At 41.5% G+C, this 19,838-nt stretch overlaps 1 protein-coding gene across 1 annotated transcript; it reads left to right on the top strand.

Annotated features, from left to right (window-relative positions):
• Positions 1 to 1,863: 1,863 nt before the first annotated feature.
• On the top strand, positions 1,864 to 18,971 carry POM121L12 (POM121 transmembrane nucleoporin like 12). The gene is made up of 3 exons (XM_045538332.1): positions 1,864 to 1,945; positions 12,161 to 12,316; positions 17,526 to 18,971. The coding sequence occupies exon 3, from the start codon at positions 17,875 to 17,877 to the stop codon at positions 18,658 to 18,660; it is 786 nt and encodes a 261-aa protein (XP_045394288.1). The 5' UTR covers positions 1,864 to 1,945; positions 12,161 to 12,316; positions 17,526 to 17,874; the 3' UTR covers positions 18,661 to 18,971.
• The last annotated feature ends 867 nt before the right edge of the window (positions 18,972 to 19,838 follow it).

The following is a 19,838-nucleotide window of genomic DNA, read 5'->3' as shown; positions in this document are numbered from 1 at the left end:
TCACTTAGATGTAGCCTTCTCCCCTCTAGCTTAGATGAAGCAGGGTCAAGGACAGCAATGCAGAGGAGAGGAGCTAGTTCACAGGCAGTTACTAGCAGGGATATGCACAGAGAGGGAAGGATGAAAGCACGGTGTTGTCTCCCTGCTCAGCATCACTGGGGATCGTGATGTGGGTGTTGTATCTTACAGTCTTCTCGGAAAGATGGTATGAAGAAATAAAGTTCAGGTTACTAAGTGAAATGTATCTTTAGTGCCCCTTGACTTCTATTTTTGTGCCTTTTGCCCACCCCACCCCTGTCAGCATGGCCATACTGCTCAGAGCCCATCTTTTGGCAAGAGAAGGCCAAATCTGAGGTGGCAAAAATACCCTGCTGTAAACTGGTTTGCTCTGTGTTTTCCTGTTCATACTATGTGCATTTTAAGAAGTTCCTGGCTGGGTGTGGTGGCTCATACCTGTAATCTTAGCACTCTGCGGGGTGAGGCAGGAAGATCACCTGAGCTCAGGAGTTAAAGACCAGCCTGAGCAAGAGCAAGACCTATCTCTACTAAAAATAGAAAAATTAGCCAAGTGTTGTGGTGCAGACCTGTAGTCCCAGCTACTCGGGAGTCTGAGGCAAGAGGACCGCTTGAGCCCAGGAGTTTGAGGTTGCTGTGAGCTACAATGGTGCCACTGCACTCTATCCACGGCAGCAGAGGAAGACTCTCAAAAAAAAAAAAAAAAAAAACAGTTCCTAAAAAGAGAAATTACTTACCTGGAAGGCAGAGCTCAAACCTTGGTCATCTTTGTACCACAGCACCCAAAACAGTTCCTGGAGTAATGGAAATGACAAGAAATGTTGAAATGAAAATGCTTACTGGCAGTCCCAGCCCTGTGAGACTAGGTGAGGCTCGTATTCGGGCAGGTACCTCTTTTAGAACAGGCAGGACTTTGAGGGTCTTTTCAGATCTTACAGGTAGGGATATGAGACCCTCTTCTTAAAGGATAAGCATTGAAGTGTTTTGAAAGTATAAACAACCCTACAAATGGGTGATGGTGGCATTTGAGAAAAGGAAAGTCCCTTAGTACTGTCCCAGAACATGCTGGCAGTCATGGCACAGTTGTGGGTTCTTGAAATTAGATCAACATCTTTTTTGTCACCAAGGGAGCCTACTGAGGTTATTCAACTTACTCCCCCAACACCCATCAGGAGCCGGGTGCTGTGTCCCTTAGAGATGCAGCTCTGACAGGGACAGACATGGTTCTTGCCACCGTGGGGCTTAGATGCTGGGGAGGATGGTGTCGGGAAGGACATTCCTGGTTAGGTATTTTATTCCACTGTGATAAGCACTGTAGCCAGGAAGAGGGTGCTGGGCTGACCTGGTGAGCACATGGTCAGGGGAGCTTTGAGGAAGAGACACAGGACTCAGTCACCTGGAGGGAGGGTAGGAATTCACCAGACCCAGATGGAGGGAGAGGGGTCCCGGGAAGGAAGCACATCTGCACAGGCGCGAGGGAGGCCGGAGTGAGTTGGAAGGACTTTCCACGTGGCCGGCAGATAGGCAGGCAGGAACGCAAAGTGGATGAGGGAAAGCAAATGAGTCTGTTGTTGTGGGGTGACCAGTGAGTTTGAGGAACAAGAGTGGATAAACTATTGACTCCCATTTGCCCTCCAGCCACCTGGGGTGTGTACTACTCGTCTAAATGTTGTCCTACTTAGAGGTTTCCATATGATCTTAAGTCTCTGTTGTTTACAGCTTTTCTCCTTCTGCCCTCCTCCCTCTAGGTTCCTGCACATTATTTGGGACCTGATCAAGATTTCAAGCCAAACAATGGTGGCAATGAACAGCCTGAGAGTTATTCTTCAAGTGTCTCCATGCAAATCGCAATGGAAAAGGTTCCAGATTCTAAGGTCCCTGCCATCCTGCAGCCTCTATATCTGCACTTACAAAACCCAGAACCAAGCCTGTGAGTACACCACTTCCTTAAAGACAGCAAAAAGACTTTTTTTTTAATAACAATCACGTGTGTTAGGCATTTGAAGATATGCTGTCATTGGCATTCGAGTGTGGGATTATATACCTTAAGGACTGTGAGAATAGCTGTTTCTCTGTTTGTCCATTAAAATAAATGTGGAGAGTTCTTTCTTGACCAATGTCAAAATGATGTCATGCAGAAACTGGACAAGAGAGATGTTCAGTTTCAGATATTTTGGAACCTGTTCTTTATTGTTTCTTGTTAGCAATTGTCTTTTTACTAACCTTAATCCACAGACGGCAAATTACTTCTGTGAAATCTTAAGTTTCTGGAAGTTGCATATTAATGTTTACAAGCAATTCAGCAGCTTCATGCCCCAGAATATTCTGTCCAGAGTTAAGAATTGCAGAGTTAGTTCCAGCTGACCTGACCAGTTTGCAAGTATGTGCTCTGCTGTGAACACGGAAGATCAAATGAGGCAGCAGATGATCTTCCTCAAACCTGTCACATCTCGTTCCCTTCCTGGAAATACAAGGTACCATCCATGTCTGGATGTTGCCAGGAGTCTCCACTGAGGCACTGTTGACATTGGGGATGGATCATTTGCTGTTGGAGGCTGTCCTGTGCATGCACTGTAGATGCTGAATGGCATCCCTGACCTCTTACCAGTAGCACTCCCCCAAATGGTCACATTCAAATGTGTCTTAAAGACATTGCCAAATGTCCCCAGCAAGGGGGGAAGTGAAATAACCCTGAGAGAGAACCTCTGAGATGATAGGAGGGGATGTGTGTGATGGTAGAGAGATGAGATTAATGAATTGGCTAAACATGTCTTTTAAATCCACTATTTGCAATGAATTAACATACTTTTCAAATATCGGCTTGCTTCAAGATTTGAGGTTTCTCAACTTTTGCTCTTTGCATTCTAAAGCTTAAGATGTAAAAAATTAGTCATATTTATCTAGTTACTAACATTTTGTGTGAGGGTTCTTTTTTTGTTTTTATTTTATTTACAGAAAGTTGAAAGTTAAAGGTTTAAAGTCCAATCTGTTTATGTCATTAGAATAGTTTGCTCCTTTTAGTGCTGACAATAAAACCAACAGTAGTAGCTTGTGGAGGCTGAAGCTTCAGATAATGAATTTCCCACATCATATGACATGTCCTTGTTTCTAAGTTACTAGGAAAAACAGGTGACAGTCACCAACGGGAGAACTGCCACTCAGCAGTAGAGGGGAGTGAGAGAGGAAAAGCCACAAGAGGCTTTGTATGAAGTCTGGGATGTAAGTGGCTTAACTAGGCTGGTGGTCACAGGCAAGGCAAAGAAGAGATAAACCTGAATGATTCTTAAAGAAAAAATCATGTGATCAGTGGGATAATAGGACATAAATCAAAAGGAGAAGCAAGCCTCCTCAGCAATGCTCTTCATCTTACTCATTCCATCCCCAAGTAGTGATTGAAAGCCAGCTGGCTTGCAGAGCAGTGGGAGAGGCAGATAGTTAAGCACATAGGCATGCAATTAGAACTATACCCATGTAGTAATGTTGTGAAGGACAAAATCAGAGTGCTGTGATAAAAAATTATAATCCGAGGGGATCATGTTATGAGAGGGTAGTCAGAGGTGAGGAGGTGCCAATTCTGCCAATAATAGGAGCCAGAACCAAGCAGAATGAGAGGAAATTGATTCCAGCAAAGGAGGAGGATCAGGAGCGGAGGGGCTAAGGCAGCAATGAATGTGCCACGTTTGAAGAGCCAGGGGGGGACACACAGTGAGGCTGGAAAATGGGTGGTGCAAGCATAAAATAAATCAAAACCAGGACTAGTCCTATAAAAAAGAACCAAGCACATCCTCACCATGAAATCTAAAGGGCTTTTGTTGCTCATCAGCAACAAATTACTGACACCTTGTCAATGACAGTATGCCTTTGCTCATTTAAACCATGGTTGATGTAGTCACTATCTCTGTTTATTTCATTTTCTACATATAAGAAAAACCTGAAAATGTAGCCTCTGGTAGAACACTTAATCATCTTGTTTTGAGGGAAAGTATGACACTACCAAGAAATTTCAATCTGTATTTTGTTAAAATGAATAAAGTAGAGGGGAGGAGAGAAGAAAATGTGTAAGTTTATCTTTAACAAAACAAGCCCTAGGCGAAAAGCTGGCTTCAGTAAGGGGACAGTGACCAAGACCCCTCCCCTGCAGTGGGTTAGATGGTCTAACCTAGATGGTCTGGGTTAATAAACCATCTGGTCTGGGTGGGGAAAAGAAAACCTCCTGGAAACTGAACTTGTAAACTGAAGGACGTAAATTGAAAGTAGCAATATGGTCATAAAAGAGCAATGAAAGGAGTAAGTCCATTTTTCTCTGGCTGGTGTTTGCATGCTTGTGAAAGTTGAGACTTTCCATTTCCTGAATGAAGTGGGGAACAATTAAGGGTGGCTCATCAGCTTAGGGACCTTACCATCATTCCAACTCTCTCTACCCTTCTCAGGAGACCTCCCCCCCATTAATTGACTTTGAAGAGTGTGGATTCTCAAATGATCAGCCACAGTCTGAGTACCTCAGAGGAGGTGTGTCGTCTCTTTCTGTCAGGAATCTTTGGAAGAGAATCAGAGTCTTTCAAGGGCTTCTAGAAGGAATCTGCATTCTGGTTAGATTATAATAAAATATTATGCCAGTTCATATGCATTTTCTATTTTTGGTTTCCGAAACAGAAAATTCTTATTCTTTAAGGAAGTTCTTTTATACTAAGACAAATTAAAACATGGGGTTCAAATCTTTTTAGAGATAAGACAACACTATATTATAGGAAGAAATAGAAAAAAAAGAATACTCTTGAGTTTCCATAGACTGAGATTTTTCAACTTAGGTGCTGTTGCCATTTGGCACCAGATATTAGGTCATTAAATATGAAATGTCTGATTTTGAATCAAAAGTTTAGTTTATTATATCTCAAACAAGAAGCAGTACAGTTAATCAAAGTATGCACCTAAACTGTCAACACAGTGTTGCCATACCTGTAGCTTGTTTATGCCAGCATCGAACCCTGAAGAGAGAGTGGTGATGAAATCACAAAAGGCATTTTCCACAGCTTGTTGAGCATTGAATATTTTTCCTTGCAAGAAGTGGTCCAAAGCCTGGAAGGAGTGACAGTCAGTTGGTGCAAGGTCCGGTGAATACGGTGGATGACAGAGAGTTTCCAAGTCCAGCCTCTGTAGTTTGAGCAACATTGTTTGTGTGACATGTAATCGAGTGTTGTCTCGCAAGAGGATTGGCCTGTCTCTATTGACCAGTCTCGGCTGCTTCATTGGGAACATCCTGATCATTTTGTCCAATTGGTTGCAGGAGATATTCACTGTAATAGGTTGACCGGGTTTCATGAAGCCGTAGTGGATAATACCAGCACTGGACCATCAAACAGACACTATTAGCTTTTTTTGATGAATATTTGGTTTTGGACTGTGTTTTGGCACTTGATCTTTATCCAACCATTGTGCCAAAATCTTGTGATTGTCAAAAAGAATCCATTTTTTCATCACGCGTTTAACAATACAATGTGGAAATGATTCGTCTTTATGTCGTGACAGCAAAGAAAGGCAAGCTTTGAGGTGATTTCTCTTCTGACACTCGTTTAATTCATGTGGTACCCATCTATCCAGCTTCTCTACCTTGCCCATTTGTTTCAAATGGCCCAATGTTGTTGGACTAGTAATGTCAAACTTTGCTGTTAATTCTCACATAGGTTGAGATAGATTCGCTTCCACTACATACAGCTTTCAGTTCATCATTATCCATCTTGGTCTCAGGTCGTCCATGTGGCTCATTTTTAAGATTAAAATCACCAGAACAGAACTTCTCAAACTAAGTTTGATGTACTGTGTGTTCATTAGCCACATCCCTCCCAAACACTTCATTGATATATTTCAAGCTGTCTGCACAGCATTGGTTCCATGACGGAACTCATATTTGAAAATAACATGAATCTTTGACTTATCCATGGTTTCACAAAAATTGCTCTAAAAAATATGAACAATAATCACAAGCCCAAACGTGCGTTTGAAAGACTGAGGGTGTACCTTCACAGTAAAAATAAAACAAGAAGTGTCAAAGTGAAATGTCTGAGATAGCAACTGTCAAACCTAGTACTTAAGGAAATCGGACATTTCATCCTTAATAACCTAAACAGTTCTTTGCATTAGTGGCTCCACCCTGTGTTTTGTAGGATGTTTAGCAGCATCCCTGGCATCTGTCCACAAGGTGGCACTAACACCCTCCTCTTGTTGAGAACACTGGTCTAGATACTCCCAGGAGAGTTCAATGTCAATACTTACTGCTGAGGTACTTTTGCCAAAAAAAATAAAAATAAAAAACCAAGGCTAAGATTTTGAACTTCCATCTTTGAGCAGCTACTGAGGCAGAAGGAATATGTCCTCTATCAGAGTAAACCGGAAACAGGTTTCTGTTTTTATGGAAATAAGAGGGTAACCCTGCCCTATGCAGGGGATTTGACTGGGTGGTGGCTGCTTTGTCCCTTTCTGAAATCCTCAGACTCATTCTTAGAAGGGGGGCAAGATACAGAGAGTCATTGGTAATGATTTTCCTTGATTCGTGTTTCTCAGAGTTTTCCTGTTGATCTTGATTCTACCCATCCAGGGTGCTTCTAAAGGTCAGAAAACTGGACCACGCCAAACTGATACATGGGGTTCTGTTCATCATGCATGGCTGTCTCAACAGGTCTATCTGTGTTAGCAGGAAGTCTGCTGATACTTATCAGGGACTTGCTACAAAGACCCAGCGCTTGACTCTGTAGAAGAAAATCAGCATCAGTGATATCATCAGTGCCTCCGTGGGACAGACTATATGTATACACATTAATAGATAATGTCCACATTTACCTGACATACTGTGAACTGCAGGGACCTTGGCAATGCTGATGTTCTACGCAGGTTTGCAGGACGGCTGCCTAGTCCTCGGTTTGCTTACATAAGAGGTGAACTCAGCATGCACATTTATGTGGGGTGAGCATTTTACAGGATGCAGGCCACACAAGCCTTTCTGTCTACCAGCCAACCGTTAAAAACTGACAATATTTGACTGAAAGTTTGCTTTCCAAAAATTCTTCCCCATTTTCTTTATTGAGAATAAGTCTGTCATTGAAAACTAAATTACTTTGTCTTTGTATTTAAAGCTAGTTTTGGGGGTTGGGGCTCAGGAAATTATCAGTGCAGAAAAGAAACTCATTTGTGAATACCGTATTTCCACCTGACACTGATCTCTATGCGTTTTACTGTCATCACAGGACTGATTGCACTTGGTTTAGGTGAACTTAGTAGCAGACTGAGATGTGTTGGTTTTTCCAGATGGCAGAGTGCCGTTCCTCTGCAAGGTGCTCTCTGACCTGCCTTTATCCTCTGCTTTAGCCAATTGATTAAGGCCTTAAGTGGGTAATTCCTAAGATTTTAAGTTTCCATTAGCCTCGACAGGTTCTCCAGAAGTGGGATTGCCTCATGTGTGATGCTAGGTAGTGGATGGTCTTGATAATATCCCCGGCCTGCTTTCTCCTAGTGCACCCACTCTGGGAGAGTGTGGACCTAGCTCCGGCAGGCGATCAACAGTCGCCCATCAACATCCGGTGGAGAGACAGTGTTTATGACCCTGGCTTAAAACCGCTCACCATCTCTTATGACCCAACCACCTGCCTCCATGTCTGGAATAATGGGTACTCTTTCCTCGTGGAATTTGAAGATTCTACAGATAAATCAGGTGAGGGAAAGATCTGGTGGTCTTGTCTGGAGTTAAAAGAGCAGTGCCATGACAACACAGGCCACATCAAACTCCCTCCATGAGAGTATTGAGCTGCGTTAGCAGTGGCATGGAACTCACTGGATTTTTTTTTGCATGTGTGGTAAAATACACATAACATGAAATTTACCATCTTAATCATTTTTAAGAATACTGTTAAGTTAGTAAGTACATTCTCATTATTGCACAACCATCACCACCTTCCTACCACCATCCTTCTCCAGAAGTCTTTTCATCTTGCAAAACTGAAACTTTACCCATTAAACACTAACTCCTCATTCCCCTTTCTTTTAGCCCCTGGCAACCACCATTCTACTTTCTGTCTCTGTGGATTGGACCACTCTTGGCACCTCATATGAGTGGAATCATACAGTGTTTGTCTTTTTGTGACTGGCTTATCTCACCTTAGCATAGGGTCATTAGGGTTCATCCATGTTTTATAGCATGTGTCAGAATGTCCTTCCTTTCTAAAGCTGAATGATATTCCATTATATGGATATATCACATTTTGCTTATCCATTCCTCACCTTTTGGCTGTTGTAATGCTGCTGTGAACATGGGTGTACATATGTGTCTTCACGACTCTGTTTTCCATTCTTTCGGGTATGTGCCCTGAAGTGGACTTGCTGGATCATCATTGGACTAACTTTTGAGTGTATGAAAAAAACTTCTTCTATTTTTATGCACATTTTCTTCTACTAGTATAGATAATATTTTCTATTAATAAAAATGTATATATTTGTGTTTAGATTTTATAATATGATTTGTATAGAAAATAGGGCATAAATGAAATGAAAGCTTTGCCAGAAATCTATATTGTTTTGTTGAATATGTGTTAATTGTTCTCTGCTCTCTGACTTTACAAATAACTTCTGTATTAAATAATAATAGTATTTAATCAGATTTTAATTATAAGATTTCAATACAGAGCAAAAGGATAGTTAAGCAAGAAAAATAAATTTTATGTTTGTGGTCACCTAATAACATGTATGTATTTAGTCATTCATTCATTCATTCAACGTTTACTGAGTGCCAGCCATGTGGCAGGCATTGCACAAAGTGCTAGGAGTACTAACCCAATTCCTAGCCACCCAGAGTTCAAAGTCTAATGCGAGAAGCATACTTGACATTAGAATTATTAAGCAACTGTGATTTGGAAAGCTTTCTAAAAGTGCTGTGGGACCACAGAGGAAGGCATGTGATGTAGATTCTTTTAATGGTGTTTCAGTTGCACGTGGTACATGGGAATGTAGTCAAATTTAAAAGCTTTGAGGATGCAGCGCTGGAAGAAAATGGTTTGGCTCTGACTGGAGTCTTTTTAAAAGTAAAAATTCTCACCAATTTTAAATGATATGTCATATTCTAAAAAGAAAAGAAAGAAAATTACAATAGTGTTAAGAATATTGGGACCAATACATTGATAATATAAATAATGCTTGAAATACAGGATTGTTAAGAATATGTTTTAAATGATGTAAAATTGTGCTGTCTAATATGATAGTCACAAACCACGTGTGGGTATTGAGCACTTGAAATGTGGCTAGTGCGACTGAAGAAATGAAGTTTTAATTTTATTTAATTTTAATTCATTTAAATTTCAGTTTATAAACTGATACTCAATTCAGTTATTGGAAAACTTTTAAGAATGTTTGGAACCACTTGAGTATGTGTATATATATTTTTCAAGTGTGAGTTTTTGAAATCTAAATACAGATCAAGTACTTCTAATGAAAGTTTAGCATTTTTCTGAACATGGTTAAAGCAGGAAAAAAAAAAGAAAGCTTAGCATCCAAATCGAGATGTGCTCTAAGTTTAAAGAACACAACAGATTTTTGAGACTCAGTATGGAAAACATGTAAGTCTAATTATAATAATTTTTCATATTGAAGTGATAGTATTTTGAATATATTTGGTAAGCTATATTAAAATGGATTTCACCTGCTTTTTACTTTTTAAATGTAGCTACTAGGAAATTTAAAATTACCGCTGTAGCTTGCATCATATTTCTATTTTTAAGCACTGGTATAAAAGGATAAAGGCAAATAACTAAGTAAATAATGGTTAAAATGGGCGATTAGTTAAGAATATATTTTAAATGGAATAAAATGATAAAGGCAAATAACTATGGGAAATGATCATAAAAAGAACTAATATTTATGAGTGCTGAGTGATTCCATATTTGCTAAGTGCTTAGTTTATCTTCCCAAGAGCTCTCTGATGGCAGTATTATTGTCTCCATTTTTCAGATGAAAAAAGTGAAGCTCAACAAGGTTAAGTGTTTTCCTGCCAGGTCACACAGTTAACTCATGGAGAACTGGGGTTGCAGATTCGTAGACACACTTTAATAGGGCCTCTGAGCTCCTGCATGTTCAGCAGCTGCGGGCCTCCCACAGCCTCCCAGCTTTAGTCCACTCTGGAGGCTGAATGTTTTAAGGGTACCCAAGATTTGTTTTAATAAGGTATGGTAAGATATGCAGACAGGGAATGACTGTCATGAAGGAAGGTGATTATATTCACAGATCCCTACATGCTGGAGGCATGGCACACCGTGCAGGGCCACATAGGGAAGTGCCAGGGTTGGGCAGGAGGCAGGGGGGGTGAGGAGGACATCGGAGCAGGAGCCTTGATTGAGTTTCTGTGGGAAGGAAAGAGCGAGGCAGGGTAAGCAAGCTTAGTTTGGCTAGTTTGAATAATTTCAGCCTGTTCTGGAGCATAGGGGCTATTCCCACTTGTCTGATACCTGACTCTGGGGTGATTGACTTAGAGGAATAGTGGCCCCAGTGTAAGAGCCTCTAAAGGAAATGGTTGGGGTGTGAGCTCTGGATTGCTTAGTTTGCATGTGAAAGGCGTTCTCCAGTTTTCCATTCTCTCTAGGAATTAGCCAGCCTTAGGAGGGACAGTCCCTCCACTGTCAACAAGGGCCCAGATGTCAAAGCATCAGTTACAGAAGCTAGAGATGTTGTTATATTCTGAGAATCCTGGAACATGCCCTTGAGAACTTAGGGGCCTGTGCTGAAAGCCGGGCCTTCAGTGCTCTGGCCTGTTCCAGAGCCCCTGTGGGCTGAGGCCCATTTAGGCCCCGGGGAGGCAGATGGAGCAGGGGCACCTTTCCCTGCAGACTGCAGGCACAGCTGTAGACAGCCTGTTCATCTGTTCTTTGTCAAATTTAATTTAGTGATGTTTATAACATTCTAAATTGCCAGTTTAAGTGTAGTTTCAGACTATGATTTGTTTTTAGATAATCACCAAGTAATTGGTTTTAATTCATACTCCATTCTGATTCTACAGTGAAATGTCCATTCTTTTTAATATTTTCTCATTCGTTCTTTGGCAACACAAACATCATAAAGAGCTATAGAAATTTGTGAATACTCTGCCATCAATTAAGCATGAGGTAATATTTTTTCCTAAATCACTTACTTGAAATATATTTTATGCTTCAATCTTAAAAGTGGAGACATTACCAAGGCACTTTGGATTGGGAAGTGTAATTAGGTGAACTGTATTCAAGTTCTCTTTCAACATTGCCTTAGAAGGAGGCTTGCCATTTATGATGCTTGTGTTAAGAGGGCCCCTGACCCTGGATCACATTGCAGGGCACAGAAGCGATTGCATTGGTGGGCACTGAGCTTTCTGGTTTTGCTTACATGTTGCCGAGGACTTAGGGACTCAGGAACATACTGCTGTCCCCTCTTCTCTCCCCAACACTGGCTCCTTCTAGGTCCTGTGAACACACTCAGAGCAGCCTTCTTTTCTCCAGCTACCCTCTGCAGGGAGCAGAGAAAAGTTTTACAGAAACTTGTCCAGCAGTAAAGAGCAATGACCCATATCCTTCAGGTTGGATACCTTTGTCCTGCCCCCAAGAGCAATCCCTCAATATTCCGAATCCCCAAGGGGCTGCTCCCTGGAGGTCCATGTATTCTCCCCTCACCCCCACTCTATCCCTCTGCACCCACCTCTTTCCATCTCCTTGCCTCCCCGTTTCCCTGTCTCCCCTTTTAGTCCAGGATTCTGGCTCCTTCTGATTTGCGTTTCCTTTTCAAAGGACAGTTCTATGTCAGTCTGTCTTGAAAAAGGGAAGCCTCCTTCTTTATGTGCCAGCCACTAAGGCCTCCCAACAATGCCAGAGACCACTTGCTGTAAACTCACTAGAATTGAAGGAGAAAATAGTTTTGGCCGTTTTCCCACTGAGGAGTATCAAAAATACACAGTTAATTGCAGAAACAAAGCCTGGCATGGTTCTGTCCTAAGCAGTGATGCTTCAGGCAGCTGCCCAGAGGTACCTGGAGCTCCCCTGGGACACTGCTGTCCCCGGATACCCCCTGAGAAGCATCACCTCGTCATCAGATTCCACAATGGGTTTCACCACTAAATAATGACTCACTGACCCCTGCTCTTGGCCAGGACGCCCTTGTGGAATTTGGGTCATTTGACCCTTCCTGTCTGATGCCCACCTGCCCGGATTACTGGACCTACTCGGGCTCTCTGACTACCCCGCCCCTCTCCGAGTCCGTCACCTGGATCATTAAGAAGCAGCCAGTAGAGGTTGATCATGATCAGGTAGGTTCTTTCCACTTTCCTTCTGAGGAAATCTAGTCTGCCCGTTTAAAACAAGTCTGAGCTCAAACTGTGGTGTCAGTTTTAACATCTTGTAATGCCTATACCTTTTCATTGAAGAGTGTTAATGTCTGTCTCAGTTTGGACATGAATTTGGGGATGTTTCACATTAACTAGAGAGACAAGTTCAAAACATAGAAGCGCATGAGCTTTTTACTGTTATATTTGACAATTACATATATTTTTAAGTTTATAATTCAGTTATTTTTTTATTTTTAATTATTTTGGGTACATAAAAGTTATATATCTTTATAGGTATTTTGCATATGTTTTATGCCTTGTGTATTTTATGTGTGCATATTAATCTCTACATAAAATCAAGACCCTTTTAAAGGAAAGAATGAAGGCTGGAAATGGATGTGTTTCAAACCCTTTCAAATCATTAAGTAAGTTTTGCTATAGAATCTCAGGACAAAGACAGAATCTAGCAATGGCTGCCCAGAAACCTTAAGTCAGTTATTTGGAACTTGGGCTTTATTTTTCCCTTAAAACTAAGTCTAAGTGGTGGTTACTATATCAGCACAGAAAATCCTATTTAATTCATAAAGAGTCTAACTATAATACTAACTGCTTGAAATTGTTTGTGTTGGATTTTTATTGATTAAAAAATTTTTCATAACAACTAAAGCCCCCAAACTCTTTTTTATGAAGCTAGGATAACAGTGATACTAAAACCTATCAAAGATTCGACCACCCTACCCCAAAGAAGTAACAATAGCCCAATATCTCTGAAAAATAGTTAGCAAAGAAAAGCTAAAGAAAATTCTAGGAATAGAATCCAGCCATACATTAGAAGAAATATATACTTTTTCCAAGGATTTATTTCAGTAATGCAAGGATGATTCAATACTAGGAATGATATCCTTATCATTAATATATTTCACCCCATCAGTAAATCCAAAGAGAAAAATTTTATTTCCATAGATTTCTAAAACACATTTGACAAAGCTTACCATCCGTTTTTAAAAAAATTTTAATAAATGTGGGGTGCGGTGGCTCATGCCTGTAATCCTAGCACTCTGGGAGGCTGAGGCAGGAGGATCGTTTGAGCCCAGGAGTTGGAGACCAGCCTGAGCAAGAGTGAGACCCTGTCTCTACTAAAAATAGAAAGAAATTAACTGGACAACTAAAAATATATAGAAAAAATTAGCCAGGCATGGTGGCACATGCCTGTAGTCCCAGCTACTTGGGAGGCTGAGGCAGGAGGATTGCTTGAGCCCAGCAGTTTGAGGTTGCTGTGAGCTAGGCTGACTCCACAGTACTCTAGCCTGGGCAAGAGTGAGACTCTGTCTCAAAAAAAAATTTTTTTTAATGAAATATAAATGAAGGGAGAATTTCCTAACTTGATAAAGTAGATTAATCTCAGCTCAAAAATAACAGCATGTTTAGCGTTTAAAAAATATCGACTAACTCCATGATTATTAGCATAGCAAATATTAAATTAAATTGAATTAAGTTTTTCTAGGAACCAGTAAAGTTAGACCATAAAAGATAACTTTAGTAAAACAATAAAAGGTACTATAGGCTGGTCCGAAGGTAGTTATCTCACTTGATTGTTCACAGTCAGTTACAGATTGAACTCCTTGTTCTACTGCTTTCCCCCCTCCTCACTACTGCACTTGACTAGTCTAAAAAAATGAAAAAATAAAAAAATAAAAAGTACTACAAAGATAATGCAGCAATTAGTGGAATGCTGCATTAATTTATAGAAATCAATTCTTTTGACATATATAACTCATAGAAGACAATGGAAGAGGGAAGTCTGCATAATGGAAACTAAAAAACTAAAATACCTTGAAATAAATGTAACATGAAATGTTAAGAAAAGTGTAAAACATTTCTGAGAAACACAAAGGGCTTGAATTAATCAAATTCATACCATGTTATTGAAATAGGACAACATCATAAGGACACCTTTGCTGTCAACTTCCCTGAAATTATGATCTTCATAAATTTAATGTTTTTAATAAAAATACCAACGGAATTTTAAAACTAGATATACTATTTCTGCTACTTCTAGAGTTCATATGGAAAGACAAACAAGACTGAATAACTAGAAAAAATTCTAAAAACAAAAATGAGGAATGATTAGACCTACAACATTATAAAAGCCACATAATGAGTGCAATGTGTACTGTCTGGGGAATGGACACGCTTGAAGCTCTGACTCGGGGGGATGGGGGGCATGGGCAATATACATAACCTGAACTTTTGTACCCCCATAATAAGCTGAAATTAAAAAAAAGTATGACACTGACACATGAATAAAAAGATCAATCAGGGAATAAAATAGTAAGTTCAGACATGTAACCAAATACACGAGAATTTCCTTTATGATAAAGATAGCATCTCAGCTCAGTGTGGGATAGGATAAATTCAGTAAATGATATTGGGAGACACCTGAGCAGGGATTTAGGAGAAAAAGTAGGATCCATCATTCAATCCTTATGAAAATATATTCTAGGTGGAATAAAACTTCAAAGGCAAAAAATAATGCCATAAAAGTGTTAGGATAAGCATAGAAAGATTCTTTCATTCCTCTAAATGGAGAAAGCTTTTCTACCTATAAATCAGAACCCAGAATTCATCAAGAAAACAACTAGCAAATTAGACTACATAAGAATTTTTTTTAAAATCCTGCATGATGAAAATGGCCATAAACAAAAGATAGACAACAGGGAAAACATTTGCAACTCCATTCACGCAGTCATCCACTGTTTATTGAGCACATACTATATGCCAGCTACTCTTCTAAGTGTTTGGGACACTACAGTGAACAAAACAGAGAAGGAGCTAATTGCCCTGATATATTAATATAAAGAGTTCCTAGGAATCAGTTTTTAAATGAACAGCAAATGGTATAAACAGACAGTTTACTGTTAAAGAGATAAGCTCATAACCGTGTGAAAAAAAATTTAAGCTTACTTATAAAAAGGGATGAAACAAGATGAAACTAGTATGCTGAAATACCAATTTTCACCTGCCAAATTAGCAAACACCCCAAAATTTGATTGCTCCCAGTGCTGGTACAAGTGTGAAGAATGGACAGCCTCATGCATTGCTGGTAGGAAGGGTCACATGAGTAAAGATATAAATCAATAGAATAATAGACTACAGAGGATTTTGTATTTTTAACAATTATGACATCAAAGGAAGATAAAATGCTAAATTCGTACTATTGTATGTAGTATCTATCAAAGTGCAAATGCACATAACCCTTAAAGAGCAATTTATCCTGCACATAAACTACAGGCCTAAACAATCATACATATAATTGATGATTCTTTGTGTATTCTCAAATTGTTTGTAAAGCTAAATACCAGTCACCTCTATGATATTCCTCCCCCCAAATTTGCATCCCTCATCTAAATAATGACAAAACACAAATAAAACCAAATTGAGGAAGAACTTCTAGAAAATACCTAATGAGCCCTCTTCAGAAGCATCAAGGTCATTAAAAGCATCAAGGCAGAAAAACTCAGATTGGAGGAAACCATGGAGGAGTAGGTCCTGGAACAGAAAAGGACACCAGCAGAAAAACTGGGGAGATCCAAATAAAGTCTGGAGTTTACTTAATGGTATTGACCCAATGTTAATTTCTTAGTTTGATGAGTGCATCATGACTATATAAGATAACATCAGAGGAAGATGGATGAAGCATCTTAACCTCAGAACCATTGACATTCAGGGCGGATCATTCTTTGTTGCGGAGGCTGACCTGTGCATTGCAGGATGCTGAGCAGCATCCTTGGCCTCTGTCTACTGGGTGTCTGTAGTACCACACCCCCAGGCAGTGACAGCCAAAAATGTCTCCAGGCATTCTCGACTGTCCATTGCAAACTCGCCCCAGGTTGAACACCACTGATATACACTAATTCCTAATATAATATTAACTAACCATTGAAATCCTTTATTGGTGCATAAGAAAGACAACAGATGTTTTCAATCTCTCTGAGAATGGCTTTTAACTAATCAACACGTTTATTTCCCAGTAGAGGGCATATTTAGTGGCGATTCACTTACTACTGCCTGTGGGTGATCAGGAAAAGGCTGTGGTTTGTCAGAGGGTCTTTACCCACAAGCCAGAATAACAACCACTGGGTTATAGTGCAAAAAAGAAATTCTATAGACATTGAAAAGAAAAATACAGTATAAGAAGTACATACCCCATGACATTAGATTGTCCACTCTCATGCCATTATCTTGAGAAATCTTAAATATGAAAAGTCACTTCTATCATTATGAGAACTGTCTTAAGAAAATTATACCATAGGAATATCTCTATATTTTCAAAATCATACACCTGGGGATCATTCCTTAAATAAGAAATCGGCCAAAAAAAAAAAGCAAAGGAATTCATCAGTGAGTAGAGAGTGTTAGGGATCTCATTACCCTGCATCCACTGGCTGACACTGCCCTTCCCCCTGCATCCCAAAACACTTGGCCCTCTCATGCCTCAGAAATCTTGTGGTGTTTCCTCATTAAGCTCCATTTAGTGGTTTTACCATTCAGTCCTCTGCCTCAATCTGGATGGAATCTATTGCCCAACATTACATTTTTTTGCCCACTTCTTTGTCTCCCCTCATTCTGGCATTCCAACAGCCCAATACCTTCCTTCTGCACATGTTTTTGAGGGAAATGTTCTTAAGAAAAGAGAGAGTTTCACACCACCTTGAACAGACCTCCATCCTTAAGCACTATAATCAGTTACTCAGCAGCTTTTGTAAACTTTATTTCTGAAGTTAGATCTTTTCAGCTATTAGTGGAAAATGTGCCTCACATTACTACAAGATCATCAGTAGAAATGAAAGGACAAAAATGGCATTAGTGTTCAGAGAGAAGATGATGTATACATATATGCACGTCGGCTGGAAATTATAGGAGAGTCCACATAAAATGAGCATTACCAGTGCTAAAACATAAATCCTGGACGGCTTTGGCCATTTTCTTAAGAGCTAAATTGCAAAAAGTGACAATAACATCCATCCTAGAACAATGAAACACACATTACATTTCCTATTTGTTTTTCCTTAAAAAAGCATCCAAGTGTATTATATTCGTTTTCACAATGATGAAAGACAGCACCCTCTGTCCATAGGTATCCACAGTTTTCAGGACCTGGTAGAATTTCTTATATTTTCTGCCTTTAAAGGTCAGGTACAAAAGCAACCACTAGACCCCTCTACCCAGGGCCAGGTGCCTGGGACCAGCAGTGGGAAGGACAGAGACTTGAACTTCCCCGGTCCTTCAGATAGCAAGGGCGGCCCCGCCCACTGCCTCCACCTGGTGATGTCCCCGTGTCCACGTGGCAAGCGCCTGGCCGTTGCAGGGTCCGTTGGCCAGAGGGTCCCGAGGGCCCAACGTCTCGCGTGCTTTCCTGGCACTCTGACGCCAACGGTCACCGGCCTCTGTGCCCTTCATCCGGGGCCTTCTCCCCAGACATCGGAGACTTGAGCAAGCCAAACTTGCCTTTGAAGCCACCTGCCCACCGCACCACTGTCATGGGCAACTGCCTGAGCCGATACCTGGGCACGCCCGAGGCCTCACAGCCGGCCGAGGAGCGCTGGTCCCTGCAGCCCGGGCCAGCCAGCCGCGCCCAGGCCCGGGACCACTGCAGAGTCCAGTACGTGTATCGGCAGCGCTGGGTCCGCACCCAGGCCCTGCCCAGCGTGCCGCCCGGCTGGAGCTACGCCCAAATCCGCAGGGCCCTGGTCCCCGAGGCCTGGAGGCGCTTCCCCAACGGGCTCACACCCCAGAGCACTGTGGGGCCTGATCTCTCCCACAGTCGGCTGGCTTACATGAAGCGGTGGCTTTGGAGCGCCCGCAACCCGCGTCCGATCCGCAGCCCGGTCACGGTCAAGATCGCTGCCCCGCAGCGCCCAGGCAGCATCTACCGGTCCCCGCCGGCCGAGGAGAGCCCAGACCCCTGCGCCACCGAGTCCGTGCCCAGGGCCCTCAGGCCATGCCAGAAAGGCAAAAGGAAGTTCGACGGGCCGCTCTGGTTTGAGGTCCCGGACCCCAAGCTAAGGAAGAAGGGCCCGGAGCCCCGGCCATCTGCCTTCAGTCCCATGAGCGGAAACGGCGTGGTGCCCGTCTTCGTGCCCAGGCCTGGGCCGCTCATCGCAGACCCGCGCCGCTCGGGAGCCGAGAGCCAGAGGAGGATGGGCCTGCGCCCGCCCGGCGCCCTTCCCGCCGCCTGCCCGATCTGCCAGGGGAGCAGCGCCGCCGCCGCCGCCGCACCACCGCAGCCTGGAGCCCGGCCGCCCCCCGCAGGGCCTGCAACCTGAGTTCCAGTGGCCCTGAGCACACCCAGCCGCCCGACGCCCCAGCCCGCGGCCCCAGCTTCCCCGCCAGCCCTCGCATCCCCCGCCCGCTTCTCCTTGCCCTTGGAGTCCGCCCTCAAGTTTTCCAAGGTTTCGTTGCTCTCGCAACCCTGGCCTCTCCCCTGCCCACCCGCACCTGCCCTGCCCCCTGCCCACCTGCACCTGCCCTGTCCCCGGTGTGCTCAGTTTGCCTAGCTACAGTTCAGTATCCAATGATTCATTGGTAGTAACTGAGCAGTAATGATCAATTGTTATTAATAAAATGCATTGGCTCTCATTCAAATATGTGATGATATGTTATTTTAATATTTAACATTTAATAATTATTGAGGCGTTTAAATACTATTTCAAATGTCCTGCAATTTAAATCATCATTAATAGGCAGCTTTATTATCATAGAGATTTCATAGTCTTTCTTTTGAAGACCCTCCGCCGTGGTTTTTCCAACTTAGCACTATTGACGTTTTAGGCCAGATCATTTTTTGTTGGTGGGGAGGGGCACTGTCCTGTACATTGTAGGGATTTAGCAGTATGCCAGGCCTCTAATGTCTAGGTACAGTTATGACAATCAGAAAAATGGCTCCAGGCATTGCCAAATATCCTCTAAAGGTGGCAAACACTGAGCTAGAGCTCCATTTAAAAAAAAAAGGGTCAATCTCAAAAACACACTTTCAAATGAAAATTATTGGAAGTAGAGTATTATGTGTAGCACAAAGCCATTTATACAAACTATATATTTTATTATATAATTTAATATATAATTTTAATTCACATTTATATTATTTATTTCTATACATTAATAAATTATATTCATTAAATGAGTTTAATAAAACTGAGTTGATTTTGAGATATTCATATATATTAATTATGTATATATGCCATGTGGACTTAATATAATAAATATTCCAGTATATAAATTATATAAAGGAAATATAAAATAATATTTCTGGCATAATAGAGGAGGCAGAAACCAGGTAAGAAGTCATTTGGATACTTTGCCTGTATTGTTCTTTTTATCTAAAGCCTTTTTAAGTACTGTTCAGACACGAATTTCATGGTATTCCACATTAGAGTCAGAGAATACAGCTGTAAACAAAGGGAAGTCCCTTCAGTGGAACTTGCTATCTCCTGGGGTGGAGTCA

This window comes from Lemur catta, chromosome X (assembly GCF_020740605.2).
Source record: "Lemur catta isolate mLemCat1 chromosome X, mLemCat1.pri, whole genome shotgun sequence".
Classification (NCBI taxonomy): Eukaryota; Metazoa; Chordata; class Mammalia; order Primates; family Lemuridae; genus Lemur; species Lemur catta.
This window is presented reverse-complemented; position numbering and strand designations above follow the sequence as displayed.